The sequence below is a fragment of the Ruditapes philippinarum genome, unplaced genomic scaffold, assembly GCF_026571515.1.
Source record: "Ruditapes philippinarum isolate M1 unplaced genomic scaffold, ASM2657151v2 ctg3187_1_1_1_1, whole genome shotgun sequence".
Classification (NCBI taxonomy): domain Eukaryota; kingdom Metazoa; phylum Mollusca; class Bivalvia; order Venerida; family Veneridae; genus Ruditapes; species Ruditapes philippinarum.
Window position 1 is genome coordinate 25,427 of NW_026867231.1, and position 18,712 is coordinate 44,138.

At 33.6% G+C, this 18,712-nt stretch overlaps 2 protein-coding genes across 2 annotated transcripts in view; one reads left to right on the forward strand and one right to left on the reverse strand.

Annotated features, from left to right (window-relative positions):
* Positions 1-16,794, forward strand: part of LOC132735363 (AP-5 complex subunit zeta-1-like) — a 30,439-nt gene extending 13,645 nt beyond the window's left edge. The window contains exons 10-19 of the mRNA XM_060722304.1: positions 6,857-7,019; positions 7,377-7,555; positions 7,981-8,270; positions 10,916-11,002; positions 11,404-11,526; positions 12,114-12,246; positions 12,872-13,060; positions 14,826-14,977; positions 15,766-15,813; positions 16,262-16,794. Coding sequence (XP_060578287.1) covers positions 6,857-7,019; positions 7,377-7,555; positions 7,981-8,270; positions 10,916-11,002; positions 11,404-11,526; positions 12,114-12,246; positions 12,872-13,060; positions 14,826-14,977; positions 15,766-15,813; positions 16,262-16,334 — 1,437 coding nt within the window. The 3' untranslated portion in view covers positions 16,335-16,794. The remainder of the gene's footprint in view (positions 1-6,856; positions 7,020-7,376; positions 7,556-7,980; positions 8,271-10,915; positions 11,003-11,403; positions 11,527-12,113; positions 12,247-12,871; positions 13,061-14,825; positions 14,978-15,765; positions 15,814-16,261) is intronic.
* LOC132735365 (uncharacterized) lies at positions 367-3,915 on the reverse strand. Its single transcript, XM_060722306.1, has one exon. The coding sequence runs from the start codon at positions 2,712-2,714 to the stop codon at positions 918-920; it is 1,797 nt and encodes a 598-aa protein (XP_060578289.1). The 5' UTR covers positions 2,715-3,915; the 3' UTR covers positions 367-917.
* Positions 16,795-18,712: the final 1,918 nt, after the last annotated feature.

Here is an 18,712-nt window from a genome sequence, read left to right on the forward strand (position 1 = left end):
TTCAGTGAAAATGGTTTAAAATAAAAGATTTTTTTTTTTACTGATGGATGGGAATTTTTTCCAGAAACAGGGGAAAGGATATAATTTTTGGAAATGGGCATATGGTCGAATTGTTATGTTATGTAAACACTGTTGAATGGTAATATAACATTACATTGTATAAGTAAAGGCTATCAGATAGTAACAAGTCACACATCATGACAAGATCTCAATTTTATTTACTCATGTTATAAATTTTGGTTTAACACTAACTAGGCAAAATGCTGAACTATTGAAAAAAAAAAAAAGAAGAAAAAAAGGAATAAACTGTAATAGCAGGAAATTTAAACAGCTCATAACATGTACAATTTTCTATATAAAAATAAGGCAATTTAATTTATTCATACAATGATTTAGGTATTAAATTTTGGTATGTCACTAACTTGGCAAAAAGTGTTACTATTTAAAAGGAAAATGAAAGGAATAAACTGTAATATCAGGAAATGTATACAGCTCATTTCATGTTCAATTTTGTGTATAAAAATACAGGCATAAAATACTTTTTAGCTCACCTGAGGACAATGTCCTATTTTAACCTAGTGTCACATTGAAATCTGTCACACATTCCCACAATGTCTTTTTATTTGCCACTATGAAGTATTTGTTATGCCACTATGCCATATTTGTTGAATAAGTTTTACCATGGCTTTTATCCATCAAGATTTTCGTTTTGGTGAAGTCACATAATTATTGACAAATATTGCCTTACTCATGCACACACCTTATACTGATACAGTTTTTCTAAATGGTTGTGTTTGAAAGCATTTCAATTGAATGTCAATTATGTGTGATTAAAGTAAGTGTTGGAATATTGCTGTTAAAGATTATATAGCAATATGAGAAATTGCAGTTTATGAGACTGAAATTGATGTAGTATTTTATTCAAGTGACACACTAAAAACCTTTATTTTACTACTTTCATTCATTCCCACAAATAATCTCTTCGTATTCTGGCAGTATGCAATACTTGTTGGTGTATCTATGCCATGACTTTTATCTAGTATTTTCACTTTGGTGAGGTCACATGATAATTGATGGACATTGTTAGAGTCACGACCACACACATAAACTGATCCATATTCATCAACAGCAAGTTGGTGAGGAAATTTCAGTTGATCATCTTTGTATATGGATTTCAACATTCCATCAAAGTTCAAACAGGTCACACTGTATCTTCCACAATCAGAAACATATATCATAGTATTGTCAGGACTGACAGTCAAGTAATGAGGAAAGGTAGACCGATTTTGATCATTGTCATCTTTGTCAAATAATTTCACTATTTTACCTGACATACTTAAAATCTCTAAACTACCTGTATACCTGTATGAAACAACAAGATGGTTATTACTGTAAGCAATACCAAAACAACGACCATGTCCTGGTATCTCAGTGGTATCTAAAACTTCCATTTCCTCAGAAAATGTAATCAGTCTGATCTTTTCTTCATATGGAAATGTTACAGCAATTTTATTATCTGAAACCTTTGCTATTCCCCAAGGAGAAATGTTAAATTTTGTTTCTTTTATATATTCTGCCTTTGACTTTTCAAGCCTAAATATGACTAGACTACACCTTTTATAACTTAATGCAAGAAGTGTATGTTCAGATAGCACAAGTAAAGAAGTTATACTTGCAAACTCATGATTGATATCACAATTAAAGGTAATCTTTCTCTCTTCAGCTGATGCATGCACTTTATCTAATGAGAAAAACCTTGTTTGATTCTCTAAAGATTTTACTTTTGGTGGAATGTCAGATATGTTGAGTTTGTATTGCTGTATGTAGGAATGTTGAATTTGGTTAGTGGTGACTTGAATTTGTTTACACATTTGTTTCACTAACTTCAGTTTTATAAATAGTTCACAGTTTTTACCTAATTTCTGAGCCTGCTCTAGATCAACAGTAAGAGCCTTCAAATTTCCAACCAAATACAAATGTTCAGACTTGACTTTTTTAAAATCAGTGTTTGTCTTAACAACCTCTTCTTTCATATTGGATTCAGCTTTTCCTACTTTTTCTTCAAACTTTCTTCCCTTTTCAGATAACATTTGAACTAGTTCTGACCTTTCTTTCTTCAACTTAGCAATGGTATCTTCCATTTTCTTATCAAAATTATCAATTAGATCTTGATGATGTTGTTTGTAAGTTGATATCAGCTTGTTGCTTTGCTCTTTACATGCATAAGTTGCATTTTCCTCTTGTTTCTTAATCACTTCACATTTGGCATCCAACAACTTTTCTGTGTCTTTTATATTCTTAGACAATTGATCCATATTTTTGCTAAAGTTTCTTAGTTCATCACTCTTTTGTATGTCTGAAGCAACAGTTGGTAAATGGCTAACATCACTGCAGTTGACATGCTCATTATCCTTGCATTCTTTGCAGGCTTCTTTGCTACACTCAGAGCAAAAAAACTTGACCAGCTGTCCAGGATGAGTGGAACATTTCTCAAAATAAAAATCCTGTGGCATACTGTTACTGTCTTGGATTTTGTGAGTTTTAAATTGTCTTTTATGATATCTTTGACAGGTCACACATATATAATCTACACAATCTACACAGAAAGCTACAGCTGTAGCATAACCATCACCATGTCTGTCACATTCCTCACAATACATTTCTTTAATTTCATCAGAGTCTTGTGTTAGTGATCCACTGAAATTTGCAGCCATTTTGTAATTTTTTGTCTGTGTAATTCACTTGAACAAATAAACACTTAGTTTTGAGATTTATTGTTAATTTTTAAAAATTGTATTGCATGAAAATAAAAATGCTTTCATTTTCATTCTTAACTAAGTTCATTTAGCAAAGCAGTCTCGGTTAAAACAAGTGAAATGTTTAAACTGTTTTGAAATTCAATACTGAATAATCTGATTACAGCATGAATTTATATCAGTGTATCAGGTGTTTTATATTACAATGACTTAACTTAATAAGTTTAAAGAATCAGATACAGCATTTTTGTCTTTCATAATTTATGCTTGATAAGAAGGAATTTATGGTGTCGTGTCATTTACTGATAAGATTTAAATCAGTTTAATAAAGTTTTCTAACTTGACACACGTGGGGCAGAGGTTAAAAGCTAAGATTTCAGAATAATAGCCGGTGATTCCGTCGGCGTCTAAATTTTGTTCAACGTATACAGATATATTTACGCTTCAAACCTAAAATAGTATATAAAATTGATAAGGAAATTCATGTTGAGACTTTTACAAATGTCATTTTAGCGTGATTTTAGTACATAAAATAATTTTAATATTTTTGTCATTAATTTGCCTAAGTATCCCTTTAAAAGTTCTATTTTATTGTGAAAAAAATATGATATTACTTGTAAGAATTTTTTTTCTTCTCCTTTTGTAAAATTATTTCAGGATTCGTTCAAATGATCCTGATTATATGCTGGATATTAAACAAAATTTAATGTATGCCAAATAAATTATTTATATGTTATGTTTTAGAGGTTTACTTTTTATTAGCTCACCTTGCACAAAGTGCAGGTGAGCTTTTAGGATGGCCAACCAAATGGCGTCCGTCGTCCGTCGTCCGTCTACATTTTAAATATTCTAAGGACATCTTATATGATACCTCAAGGCCAATGTTAATGAAACTTGGCAGGAATACTCTTTGTATGAAGCTCTATCAAGATTGTTCAAAGAATTCCATTTCATGCAGAACTCTGGTTGCCATGGTAACCGAAAGAAAAATCTTTAAATATCTTCTTTTAAAGACCCGTAAGAGCTAGAGCTTAGATATTTGGCATGAAACATCCTCTAATGAGTGTCTACAAAGTTTGTTCAAATAAAAGCCCTAGGGTCAAAATTGGCCCCGCCCCAGGGGGTCATTGATTTTCCCTATATGCATATAGTAAAAACTTAAAAATCTTCTTTTAAAGAATTGTAAAATCTAGAGCTTAGATATTTGGCATGAAACATCTTCTAGTGAATGTCTACCAAGTTTGTTCAAATAAAAGCCCTGGGGTCAAAATTGGCCCCGCCCCAGGGGGTCATTGATTTTCCCTATATGCATATAGTAAAAACTTAAAAAATCTTCTTTTAAAGAACCCAAAGAGCTAGAGCTAAGATATTTAGCATGAAACATCTTCTAATGAGTGTCTACCAAGTTTGTTCAAATAAAAGCCCTGAGGTCAAAATTGGCCCTGCCCCAGGGGGTCATAGATTTTCCCTATATGCATATAGTAAAAACTTAAAAAATCTTCTTTTAAAGAACCCAAAGAGCTAGAGCTAAGATATTTGACATGAAATATCTTCTAATGAGTGTCTACCAAGTTTGTTCAAATAAAAGCCCTGGGGTCAAAATTGGCCCCGCCCCGGGGGGTCATTGATTTTCCCTATATGCATATAGTAAAAACTTAAAAAATCTTCTTTTAAAGAACCGTAAGAGCTAGAGCTTAGATATTTGGCATGAAACATCTTCTAGTGAATGTCTACCAAGTTTGTTCAAATAAAAGCCCTGGGGTCAAAATTGGCCCCGTCCCAGGGGGTCATAGATTTTCCCTATATGCATATAGTAAAAACTTAAAAAATCTTCTTTTAAAGAACCCAAAGAGCTAGAGCTAAGATATTTAGCATGAAACATCTTCTAATGAGTGTCTACCAAGTTTGTTCAAATAAAAGCCCTGGGGTCAAAATTGGCCCCGCCCCAGGGGGTCATTGATTTTCCCTATATGCATATAGTAAAAACTTAAAAAATCTTCTTTTAAAGAACTCAAAGAGCTAGAGCTAAGATATTTAGCATCCAACATGTTCTAATGGGTGTCTACCAAGTATGTTCAAATAAAAGCCCTGGGGTCAAAACTGGCCCAGCCCCGGGGGGTCATTGATTTTCCTTATATGTGTATAGCAAAAACTTAAAAATCTTCTTTGAAAAAACCCAAATAGCTTGAGTTTAGATATTATACATGAAACATCTTTAAGTAAATATCTACAAAGTTTGTTCAAATAAAAGCCCGGGGATCAAAACTGGCCCTGCCCCAGGGGTGTCATTGTTTTTAACTATATGTGTATAGTAAAAACTTAAAAAATCTTCTTTTAAAAAACCCAATGAGCTAGAACTTAGATGTTTAGCATGAAACATCTTCTTATGTGTGTCTACCAAGTCTGTTCAAATAAAAGCCCTTGGGTAAAAATTGGCCGGGGGGGGGGGGGGGGGGGGGGGGGCTATATACAGGTGAGCGACCTCAGGGCCATCATGGCCCTCTTGTTTTGTGATGGCCCATTGACCGTCGTCCATCATCCGTCCGTGCGTCCGTCTGAGCAAACATTTTGGGTTTAGGGGCTATGTAACAGTAAAGAGAACAAAAGAGAACAATAGGTTCATTCCGTGATCAAAGGGTTTATGGGCTAGTAGCCCTTAAGATAACAAAGAAAATAACAAAGAAAATAGCCCCTAAACCCAAAATGTTGGAACGTCCGTGTGTCCATGCGTTAACAACTTCTCCTCCTAAACCCCTCGCCAAATTTGTTTAAACTTTGCAGGGATGTTTCTTGCATGATGCTCTACCAAACATGTTCAAGGAATTAAATTCTATGAAGAACTCTGGTTGCCATGGCAACCGAAAGATTTTTTTTACAAAAATCTTAAAAATTCTCTAGGGTCAAAATTGACCCCGCTCCAGGAGGTCATTGATTAAATACCTTATATGTAAATATTAAAACCCTGAAAAATCTTCTTGTGACAATCCAAAAGCACTGTAGATAAGATATTTGGCATGAAACATCTTCTAGTGGATGTCTACCAAGTTTGTTCAAATAAATGCCCTACAGTCAAAAATGGCCGCACTCCAGGGGTCATTGATATTCCTTATATGTATAGAAAAATTTAAAAGAATCTTCTTGTGACAATCCAAAAGAGCTAGAAATTAGATATTTGGCATAAAAAAATCTGCTGGTTGATGGCTACCAAGTTTGTTCTAATAAAATTCTTAGGGTCAAAATTGGCCCCGCCTCAGGGATCACTGATTTTCTTTATATGTATATAGTCAAAACTTAAACAACTTCTTGTGAAAATCAAAAAAAGGTAAAGCTTAGATATTTGGCATGAAACATCTTCTAGTGGATGTCGACCAAGTTTGTTCAAATAATTGCCCTAGGATCAAAATTGAACTGGCCCAGGGGTCATTGATTTTCTTTATATGTATAGTAAAAACTAAAAAAAAAAATCTTTAAGTTCAAATAAAAGCCATGGGGTCAAAATTGACCGCGCCCTAGGGGTCATATATTTTCCTTATATATACACATATATTGTAAAAACTTAAAAAATCTTCTTGTGAAAATCCTAAATACCTAGCTTAGATATTTGGCATGAAACATGTTCTAGTGTATGTCTACCCTGTTTGTTGAAATAAAATCTCAGGGTCAAAATTGCTCGGCCCAGGGGATCGAGGCCGACAGTTCAATCCCCAACCAGGTCAAATGGTTGTTTTCCCTCTCTTTTTCTGTCATCTTTTTATTAGCTCACCTCTCACTGTGTGACATGCTAAACTGTTTAATAAAATGGCTGCCAGAGTTAAAATTAGAAAACAACAACATCTAAACAACATATTAACAACTGGTTCAGTTCTGAAATTATTTTAAACAAAAATTTTTTCGTGACAGTGTACACATTTTTTTCAGATTAAGCTGTCCCTTGTTTTCAAGTTGCGCTTTTAGGGTAAAAAGAGGCTACACTTTGACCTTTTAACCTATATCTCAGGTGAGCAATCCAGGGTCCTCTGGGTCCTCTTGTTTTATTTTAACTATAAACTCATGTTTTTGTTTTTAATGATTTGTTTATAACTTTATAAATATTCTTACAGTGTCTGTTGGAGACAGTTAAGTTACTGGACCTGATATGTAAGATAGATAAAGGACAGGTTCCAAAGACATTCCGGGAGCTGAAGAGACTGGTTACCATGACAACACATGATAATAACAATCCCAGGCTCCTTATTGTCATTCTACATTTTCTTCTAAATCACAGTAAGTTAACTGAAAGATTATCCTGTATTTTAACAGTTTCACTGCAATTACTTTAATTATAATTATAAGAGTAAGTTTGGAAAATAAAATAAAAAAAGATGTAAAAAGGTAAGTACTTGTTCAGAATCCTGTATTAACTTGTTAGTTCACTAGATGCCAGTTTTATGGAGGAAACAGTTTTACAAACTGGCATGCAACGCAAAATGAAAAAGGAAAGAATTTTTCATGGCACGCAACACAAAACAAAAAAGTAATGAATTTTTCATGCTTGATTTTTTGCTTTAAATATATTGATTACTTGTATTTTTGATGATGATGATGGTTAACCCATTGTTATGAAATGTTTTCTTTCTTCAGGTAAAGCTGTGGCATATGATCCTAGTGAAGAATTAAAGGTGCTCTTTCATCGTGTTCTAGCCCATAATCTAACCTCTGTCAGTGTGTGTTTTGACATTGTCATGTTTATTCTGGATAACCTCGAGACACTTACACATGAACACAACATTATGGCAACCTATTTTCCAAACATGTTTAAGGTATATTTATTTGCTTAAGATGCTGTTGTTGTTATAAGTAAAAGTAGTACGGCTAGTAATAACTTTATTTTATGATAAAATACCATACAAATAGAGTTTAATTTTCTGTATGGTGAAATAAATTTAAGATCTGTGTAATTTAATGTTTAAATTTGTTATCCAGTAGTTTTGCTGTAAGTGAGAGATTAATTATTGACAAAATTAACAGAAAAAAATATTGATAAAAAGTTATCTGTAGAATATCTTATGTGAACAAAATATATTGAATATACCTTTCGAAGTTTTTATTTTATTGTACAGTTTGTAATTATTTTTTGCTATAACTTTGCATTTTCTTACCACCTTTTTGATGGTCCTCTGTGAATCGGTTTTGTTAAGGGTTGCATTCTGTGAATGTCACTCTCCTTTGTTGTTGATATTTTCAGCTGTTAGCATGGCATCCTCACACATTTGTGTCTGATTTTGATGACATTGTACCAGCGATGATGTCACAAGTGACATCACTGGAAGTCTTCCATGCACTCATTGACCTTCCATGTATGACTGTCTCCTTGGACATTATGGAAAAGACAAAACACATGGATTTTACAACAGTTGCTGCTGTCACTGAGCAGGAACCAACAAGAGCAATGGATGCATTTAAGAACGCAATGTTTCGTCCAATGTTTAATTTCTTTACTCGAGCAGAAGGAGGCCATGGTGATACTATCAATAGGTAATTCATTTGTCCATGCTCTAATTTATCCTCCACCCATCTCTCATCTTTTGTATATTGGTAATAAAAGTTGGCACTGCCTTTGATTTTCTTTGGTTGGCACTGGGGTGAGAAAGGCTATAGGTCCTCCAAATTAGTTCAACTGTATCATTTAACTTTTGTTTGAAATGTCTAATTATACCCCCGAAACGAAGTTTGGGGGGTATATAGGAGTCACCCAGTGGTCCGTCAGTCTGTCGGTCGGTCGAGCGGTCCGTTGCATTTTCCTTGTCCGGAGCATAAATTGAAGAATTCAACTTGGTTGGAATTCAATATAACTTCATACAATGGTCAAGCACATCGAGAGGAAGTGCAGTGCACAAGAACCATAACTCCATCTTGACTAATTACAGAGTTATTGCCCTTTGTTACTTTTCCTTGTCCGGAGCATAACTTGAAAACTACTGGTTGGAATTCAAAACAACTTCATACAATTGTCAAGCACAATAAGGGTAAGTGCAGTACACAAGAACCATAACTCTATCTAAAGTAATTACAGAGTAATTGCCCTTTGTTACTTTTCCATTGCTTTCTTTTGTCCGGACCATAACTTGAAGACTTATAGTTGGAATTCAATATAACTTCATACAATGGTCAAGCACATTGAGAGGAAGTGCAGTGCACAAGAACCATAACTCCATCTTGACTAATTACAGAGTTACTGCCCTTTGTTACTTTTCCTTGTCCGGAGCATAACTTGAAAACTACTGGTTGGAATTCAAAACAATTTCATACAATGGTCAAGCATAATAAGGGGAAGTGCAGGGCACAAGAACCATAACTCCATCTTGACTAATTACAGAGGTATTGCCCTTTGTTACTTTTCCTTTGCTTTTTTTGTCCAGAACTAATGGTTGGAATTCAGTACATGTATAACTTCATACAATGGTTAAGCACATTAAGAGGAAGTGCAGTGCACAAGAACCATAACTCCATCTTGACTTATTACAGAGTTATTGCCCTTTGTTACTTTTCCTTGTCCGGAGCATAACTTGAAAACTACTGGTTGGAATTCAATACAACTTCATACAGTTGTCAAGCACATTAAGAGGAAGTGCAGTGCACAAGAACCATAACTCCATTTTGACAAATTACAGAGTTATTGCCCTTTGATACTTTTCCTTGTACGGAGCATAACTTAAAACATACTGGTTGGAATTCAAAACAACTTCATACAATGGTCAAGCACAATAAGAGGAAGTGCAGTGCACAAGAACTATAACTCTGTCCAGAGTAATTATAGAGTTATTGCCCTTTGTTACTTTTCCATTGCTTTTTTCTTGTCCAGAGCATAACTTGAAAACTGGTAGTTGGAATTCAATACTATTTCATACAATGGTCAAGTATATTGAGAGGAAAGGCAGTGCACAGAAACCATAACTCTTTCTTGACTCATTTAAAAGTTTTTGCCCTTTGTTACTTTTTATAGTCCAGTGCATAACTGGTAAAATTAATGGTTAGAATTCAATGAAACTTTATACAATGGTCAAGGGCAGTGAGATGAAGTGCAGTGCACAAGAACCATAACTCTATTTGGACTAATTACAGTTATTGCCCTTTGTTACTTTTTTGTCCAGTGCATAACTTGAAAACTAGTAGTATGAATTTAATACAACTTCATACAATGGTCAAGCACAATGAGAGGAAGTGCAGTGTACAATAACCATAACTCCACCCTCAGTATTTTTCAGAGTTATTGCCCTTTGTTCCTTTTCCTTGTCTTTCTGGACTTATTACAGAGTTATTCAATAAAACTTCATCAATGGCCAACGACATTGAAATGAAGTGCAACATACAAGAACCACAACTATCTTTAATTGCCCACAACCATAACTTTTACAAGGTATTCTGTTACTAGTAACATCCTCATTTCCAAAGCAATCTTGCGGGGGTATTAATCACATTTAGTGATAGTTCTAGTTTATCTCTTTTTAACTTAAATTATTACACACTGGTGCAGGAAATTTACATTTATATCTACTTTTCAATAAAGTGGATTTACAAAATGGAAAATTTCTTGCATTTGTTTTATGAATATAATTTTATTTTTGGGCTTATCTGTGTGTTAACCTTTTTTACTATTGGAGCAAAATTATTGTCTTTTGATCATGAAAATATACTTTTTATATACAAAGAAATGAAGTTTCATGCACTTTTTGGACCTGTCACATTGATGGTGAAAAATGCCAATATAAATACCATAACGTACATTTTCCCCCCATCAAGAAGCAAAAAAAAAAGAAAAGTAATATCAACTTGCAATGAAATTGGACATACAGTTGGCCATATTTATGATAATGTTCTTTTTTTTGTAAAATAATATTGTTGATTAAAGCATGCATGAGATTATAAAAAATGCTTGTCATGTTTAGGGTAATATGGGTTCTTTATACCACATGTGCTAAACATGTGTTGAATTTCAAGTCAATAGAAAAATCCAGTTTTGTTTTAGCCCCCTAAATCCAGCTGAAAATGCAGTTTTTGTCCATTTCAGTTATCAAATGTATAGAACAGATCTGTTTTAAAATTGTTCAAAGATATAATAAATATTTGTATGAAATTTCTGACTGGTTTTTACATTTACCAATCATTGTGTGTTTTTTTAGACTGGACCAGTTTCATACAGGTATACAGGATATGATGGAACATCCTAGAGTCCTAGTGTGTTACCAAGTTGTTCCAGTTCTTCTACGGTCAGTCATCTATAGTTATTTTATATATTACAAAAATATTTATTCATGTCTAAACAAATCTTTGTTTTGTTTATTTTATTTTTCAACAAAAATGGAATTGATAAGTTTGTCATGATTATGCCCTTCATCAGTACTTAATCATGAGAGGAGGGGTGGGAGGGGGGTTTATTGTTTATGTCTTGACATCTTAATCATAACAGCTTGACAGAGCCTTGATACCTCAGTTAACAGTTACCCTCAAGCTAGACATTCCGGGTGTAATGGCAGGCATTGTAAGATCATTATAGTCTGTGCAAGAAAGCCAATTGGCTTAGTATCCAAATACCATGGAAATGGAATATACCATTGTGTATGATTGACATAATAAAATGCATTTTGTTACAATAATATACTTTAAACAGGTGTTGGTTTGATGTTATATATGAGGAAGGGGACCAGGAATTTGTACAGGAATTGGTTCCAGTTCTAATAGAGAGGACAGGGTTATTGTATGGCATTCCAGAGTACCAGAATGATGTAAAAAGGTACAGTTTTATGTCAGTTTTTATATCACTACCATTGATAGTAATGAACAGTTATGATGTGTCCTCAAGCTTAGCTTAATAGGGAAAGCGTCAGATTTGTAATCCAGGGCTATTTGTTTCATTCTTGGGGCAAGGTGTAATTTCTGACAAATAATCTCAGACATTGAGTCTTATGGCCATTTGTTATTCACCTCTGATTCAAAATCATTTGGGATTACTTGTTAGTCACTTGTGAAGAAATTATAAGTTACTAGTCAAGGAAAGCTGGTCAGGGGGATTGACCGCAGAGATATGGCCTTAATGTTTAAAAAAAAATCAAAACACTAGTGATATTGATACTTTGGCAAATTCAAGAATTGTAATAGCTGACAACTTATAAATATGCTAGTGGCAATGATTAATTTGTATATCTAAATCACAGTTCGTGTACTGATGTCATTGTGCTCAAATAACTGATATTTCTAGGATAAGATGTTTAGCTTTTTTCTCTCTCACTGTTGCCTGCATTTGATATTTTGTAATCATTTGATTTTATGTAGAACTGTTCAATTATTGATTTATTACATTATTTTTTTGTTTGTTTCTAGGATTATATCAGAGAATATTATATTACTGCTAAAGAAATATCCACAAGTTGTGTTTGAACAAAAGTCTGAGATAATTGAATACCTATCTAGTACAAGGAATATTGATGGCAGGGAAAACTTCTTCTCTCAACTGGTAAGGTATCAATTTATTATCTCCAAAAGTCACAGGTTAACATTATTTTTTATGTGTGACCATGTACAATGTACATGGATACTTACAGAGAATTCAAATCTAGAGTAAATTTTGGAAAATGTTTTATTTATTTTCTTTGTCATTATTTTGTGAGGAAGATTAAGTCAAGCTTTAATACATTATTTATCTTCCATGCATAGATTATCTTCCATGCATAGTTTATCTTCCATACACTGATTATCTTCCGTACATAGTTTACTTTCCATACATAGTTGATCTTCCATACATAGATTATCTCTCATTCATAAATTCAAAGCTTTGGCATTTTTCAAATATTTGAAAAGTTTTCTTTGTTGGAATTTATGTCTCAGCAACACTTCATATGGCAACTGTTCAGCCTTATTGGTGAATGAAGACCTCAGATGCCTCTCTGTGCATTATTTCCCATATGAGTCATACCTTAGTTAAACTACTCACACAAATAATGTGATCATATCATGTAATAACAGTTATATGCCATTCAAAAAGTATCACTATTGCCTTGAGAAATGTTGTAACTGGCTAGACATCTTTATTAACAGTTTTGTAGTGTCACAAGTGTATAACAAGCACAGATTGTTTACAGGTATGGGCAGTTGGCGAGTACACATCTACGACCTATAGTTCTAACTGTGGTGCTGATACAGTGCGACAGATGTATGAGATGCTTGAACTACTAACCTATGAAGTGATCAGTATCACTGGGTCTGTACCAGCCTCACAAGCTCCGTATACTGTCAAACTGGTGTCAACACTGATGTCAGCTATGTCAAAGGTATGGTAAAATAAAAACTTGGATCCAAGTTATCCTTTATTGTAAAATGTTGATTCACCTTTCTTTGTGTTTAAATAAAGAATAGGTAATTGCAGAGATATTTTTATTAGAAAGAAGAACATTGATAAACAGTCATGTCAGTTCTCGTCTACTCTCTACAATACTTATATGAATCATGGTTGTAATGTCAATAATGGCCCAGCACAAGTGTGACCAAATGGATTTTGAAGATTTATGACCTTTTTAGCTCACCTGTCACTTTGTGACAGGGTGAGCTTTTGTGATCGCTTTTCGTCCGGCATCCGTCCGTCCGGCGTCCGGCCGTCCGTCCTCTGTAAACTTTTACTTTAAATGACATCTCCTCATAAACCACTAAGCCAATTTCATCCAAACTTCACAGAAATGTTCCTTTGGTGGTCACCTTTGAAAATTGTTCAAAGAATTTAATTCCATGCAGAACTCTGGTTGCCATGGCAACCAAAAGAAAAAACTTAAAATATCTTCTCCTAAAAAACCCAGAGCTAGAGCTAGATATTTGGCATGAAACATCTTCTAGTGAGTGTCTACCAAGTTTGTTCAAATAAAAGCCCTGGGGTCAAAATTGGCCCCGCCCCAGGGGTCATTGATTTTCCCTATATGTATATAGTAAAAACTTAAAAAATCTTCTTTTAAAGAACCCAAAGAGCTAGAGCTAAGATATTTAGCATGAAACATCTTCTAATGGGTGTCTACCAAGTTTGTTCAAATAAAAGCCCTGGGGTCAAAATTGGCTCCGCCCCAGGGGGTCATTGATTTTTCCTATATGCATATAGTAAAAACTTAAAAATCTTCTTTTAAAGAACCCAAAGAGCTAGAGCTAAGATATTTAGCATGAAACATGTTCTAATGGATGTCTACCAAGTTTGTTCAAATAAGAGCCCTGGGGTCAAAATTGGCCCCGCCCCAGGGGGTCATTGATTTTCCCTATATGAATATAGTAAAAACTTAAAAATCTTCTTTTAAAGAACCCAAAGAGCTAGAGCTAAGATATTTAGCATGAAACATGTTCTAATGGATGTCTACCAAGTTTGTTCAAATAAGAGCCCTGGGGTCAAAATTGGCCCCGCCCCAGGGGGTCATTGATTTTCCCTATATGAATATAGTAAAAACTTAAAAATCTTCTTTTAAAGAACCCAAAGAGCTAGAGCTAAGATATTTAGCATGAAACATGTTCTAATGGATGTCTACCAAGTTTGTTCAAATAAGAGCCCTGGGGTCAAAATTGGCCCCGCCCCGGGGGACATTGATTTTCCTTATATGTGTATAGCAAAAACTTAAAAATCTTCTTCGAAAAAACCCGAATAGCTAGAGTGTAGATATTAAGCATGAAACATCTTCTAGTAAGTGTCTACAAAGATTGTTCAAATAAAAGCCCTGGGGTCAAAACTGGCCCTGCCCCAGGGGTGTCATTGTTTTTAAATATATGTGTAAAGAAAAAACTTAAAAAATCTTCTTTTAAAAAACCCAACGAGCTAGACCTTAGATGTTTAGCATGAAACATCTTCTAATGGGTGTCTACCAAGTTTGTTCAAATAAAAGCCCTGGGGTTTAAACTGGCCCCGCTCCGGGGGCCTATATACAGGTGAGCGACTTCAGGGCCATCATGGCCCTCTTGTTTAACAATTTATCTCAGGTGAGCAATATAAGGCATTTTCGACTGTCTTGTTTGTATTAACAGTATGCAAGTAAATGCCAGTATTTAAATTTTTTTGTCTCATATTTCCAGTTAGCAAGTAGATGCCAGGATCTGATTCCTCGTGCCATATTGTGTTTGACAAAGGTAGCTAAGCAACATAAAGCAGATGTTTTAGAGAAAGTGGAACGGGAAATACTCCTGACAAGAGCTCAAGAACTTATAAACTTGTTAAAACTTCCAAAGTAAGCCTTATATTTAGATGCATGTAAATACCAGTTTGTAGGAAATAAAGTTTCCATTGGTCTATTTTAATTCTTAGTTTAAACAATATTCTATTTCACTCAAACATATATCACAATATAATTACGATCAAAGTTTATGGATTCTTGTTAGTTGAATTATACAATATGAAATGTACAGAAGCATATTAAAGGCAGGATCAATGTTAAAGAGAAATTTATGTAGACCACACAATTTTCCAAATAGATTTAATGACTTTTTCAAGGGAACATTCAGTCACTTTCCTGTCATGGTGAAAAACTTCCATATTTTAATAAAGCCTGGGGTGAATATCTCTTTTTTATGAGGCCTAGCCTTAAGGTAGTCTTACTGTTATGCTTTCCTGCCAAAAATTTCTAACGTAGACCAATATCATAATAAATCTGTCATTTCCGGAACATATTTTTTTCTTGATCTTTGGTATTCAATAGTTTTTAACCATTCATAACCAGAATTTAGTACATAGTGATAAAGAATGAGTGATTGTAAATAATCTCATGCCCAAGATTTCGAAAAATTAAATGTTCTGGAAAAAACCAATTTGCTACAATATTGGCAGATGTTAGAATTATTTTGGCGGGAAAGCATTACAGTAAGACTACCTTAATGAATTCCTGAACAGGCCTTGAGGTTTCATGGATATTGCCTAGTAGTATCTTTGAAGTTAAAATACTTAATTAGTTCTTTAAGTTCTCTTTTCACAATTGTTACTTAATTCTCATTGAAACATTCTATTCTTACTTTATTTCAGTTTTGCATCTATAATATTAAATCCACCTCAGGGATTGGAAACCAGCAGGTAAATTGGTTTTTATTCCAGATAAACTGTATTTATTGTTCATTGTGATTTTACCTCTGTCATTTCTTAAGCTTTATATTTTAAAGCAGCTTACCTCCAGAATCATGCTAATTTTCATAAAAATTTGAAAATGAATTACACAGTGAAATATTGTGATGTGAACAAAACATTTTTTTCACATACAACCCATGTCAATTACTAAAATTGGTCAAAATATGCAAAAATAGTCTTTTCTGGTTTAGTCAGTCGATAGAAATATGTGAAAAATACTGCATGCAAAATCGGTCATAAATGCATAATTCAAGGAAATTATTACTTCTTATCTATCTTGAATCTTTTTACTTCTCTTAAAAGCTCAGTACTATTTTTTTTTTCACGTTTGATTCTCTTGAAATATTTTGGTTCACAGCAAGATTGATTTTTTAACATTAAATTTAATATTTTTCAGGTGTCATCGCGACCGATCATCTATGTCAACTATCTTACGTGCAACACATAGAATGGTAGCACCGACACTGTGATTTCTACTAGAAACAGGCAAATGATGTCCCTACAACAAATGATGGAGAATTATAAAAAAAAAAACCTTGTCTGAAACATGACACTGACTTATCATAAGACAATCTGGAGAATAATTTTGTCAATAAATTTCAACAGCTCTTGCTAAATAGACAGGTGATTGTATGGCCAGTTATATGTTATTGGTACATCATTTACAAGATCCTGTCATACATGTAGTTTAGAATTACATATCTTAATTTTAAGAACAATTTGTCAAAAAAAAAAAATATCACATACATTTGAAAATCAAGTTGCAAGGTTTTCTAAAAAAAATTAAACCTGATGAAATTTGAAAATCCGGTTTATGATTAAGGGCATGTGCAATTAATATAAGATATAAATATTATGTAGTATTTTATATACAATATTTATGAATTTACATACATGCATTCATGAATAAAATTACTGTTAGAAAAGTGATATAGTCTTTAATCATTTTATCCATTTACTAAACACTGTTGTATAAAAAATTGATACACTTGTTTAAAGTGATGTGAATTTTTTTCAAAAAATAAATAACTGTCCGAAGAAATAGAATACCTCATACAGTGAACCTTTATTTTGATTATGGATAGAGAGAGTGCAGTGGTCAAGTGATAAGTTACATATTAAGTCAAGGACTTGCAAGCTCAAGCCCTGTTTCTCTATGAATGTCTTCTGGAGTGAGTTGCAAATTAAAATGAGCTGTGTCACGACAAAACCAACATAATGGGTTTGCGACCAGCATGGATCCAGACCAGCTTTCGCATCCGCGCAGTCTGATCAGGATCCATGCTGTTCGCTTAACAACTCTATTACAAGTAGAGAAACTGATAGCGAACAGCATGGATCCTGATCAGGCTGGTCTGAATCCATGCTGGTCGCAAACCCATTATGTTGGTTTTGTTGTGACGCAGCTCAAATGTAGATTTCTGGTGGCAAATACAATCATTAGGAACTGTATATCCCACTCAACTGTATAAGAGCATTTAAGATATTTAGTGCGAGGTAAAAACTTTTTTTTTGGTTTGGTTTACATTGCACCAACATGGCAGAGGTCTTGCAGTGACTTTCCAGCTTTACTGGTGCCCCTCCATGCAATATTTCAGACACAAGTTGGCACCGGAGTAGAACCACAGACTTTCAGTTATGTAGCTGGACAGCTTCCTTACATGGAACCAGCATAGCTGGATTTGAATATAGTTGTCAGGGGCAAGTGGTTTGAAGTCAAAGACTTTATCTACTCGGCCAAAGATGCCCAGAGAAAAAACCATATGATGAACATTATGTTTAACCAAAATGATTATCCAGTTTATCAAGGAAAGGTTTAAATGGAAATCAATAAACAACAACATAATTATCTTCAGAATAAATATAATTTGTTCATAACCATTATGATAGATATCCATTCATTCAATAACATGTGTACAATTTAGAGTGGTATAATATAACTCGTATATACTTCACATTTAAAACCTGTACAATGACAAAAGATGTAAGTATGATTACTACTTCCCTGTATGTCAAAAATTCTAAAATTTTCAGCAAAGTAGATAAATGACACGTCACCTAAATTTATTTATAAAGCAATTTGAAATCCTTTTCTCCTCTGAAAACATATTTGATTCTTTACATGTAAACATGATGAAAAAAGCATTTAGTTATACAATAACCTGCACATTTTGCATACATCAACAAAGCAAATGAGTCCAAGGCAAAGTTTACCAACAACAATGTACATTTAAATATTCTGCAGGATTCTGCATAACATGCATTCATCACTTAAAACAACCTTAAATTCTATTTGTACCATCAGTGACATTTTTTCTTTACCAGTTGTAAATTTATGACATAATGTTCAATTTTTTCTCAAAGATATTGTGCCAGTTGTACAAAAAAGGTTACAATTTTTTTTAATAGGTTATATGGCCATGATAAGCGGTTGTTTGCTATATATTCATTGTTTAAGGGTTCAGGTTATATAAGCTTACACTTGCATATAGTAGGCCATATAACCTAAAATGTTAATCAGTGACAAAATACAAGTGTATTTACCTTAATTAATAATTAAATGATAGGTTATATGGCCATGATAAATGGCTGTTTGCTATATAACCATTGTGGGTTCAGATTATACAAGCTTACAATTGTTTATACTGGGTCATATAACCAAAAATCTTAATCAGCAACATCAGCTAAATGAGAAGAATAGCACTTTGCACAATAGAGACAATAAATATGTGTTTAAAGTTTAAATTAATATAATTAAACAAGTTACACATAATGTAACATAATTAACTTAAATCATGATAGCATGCTTACTGAATATAATTATCAAATCATTAAAAAGGCGGGGACA

Bases quoted from the DNA above. Each gene is read 5' to 3' on its own strand.
- LOC132735365 (XM_060722306.1), bottom strand. From the start codon at position 2,714: ATGGCTGCAAATTTCAGTGGATCACTAACACAAGACTCTGATGAAATT.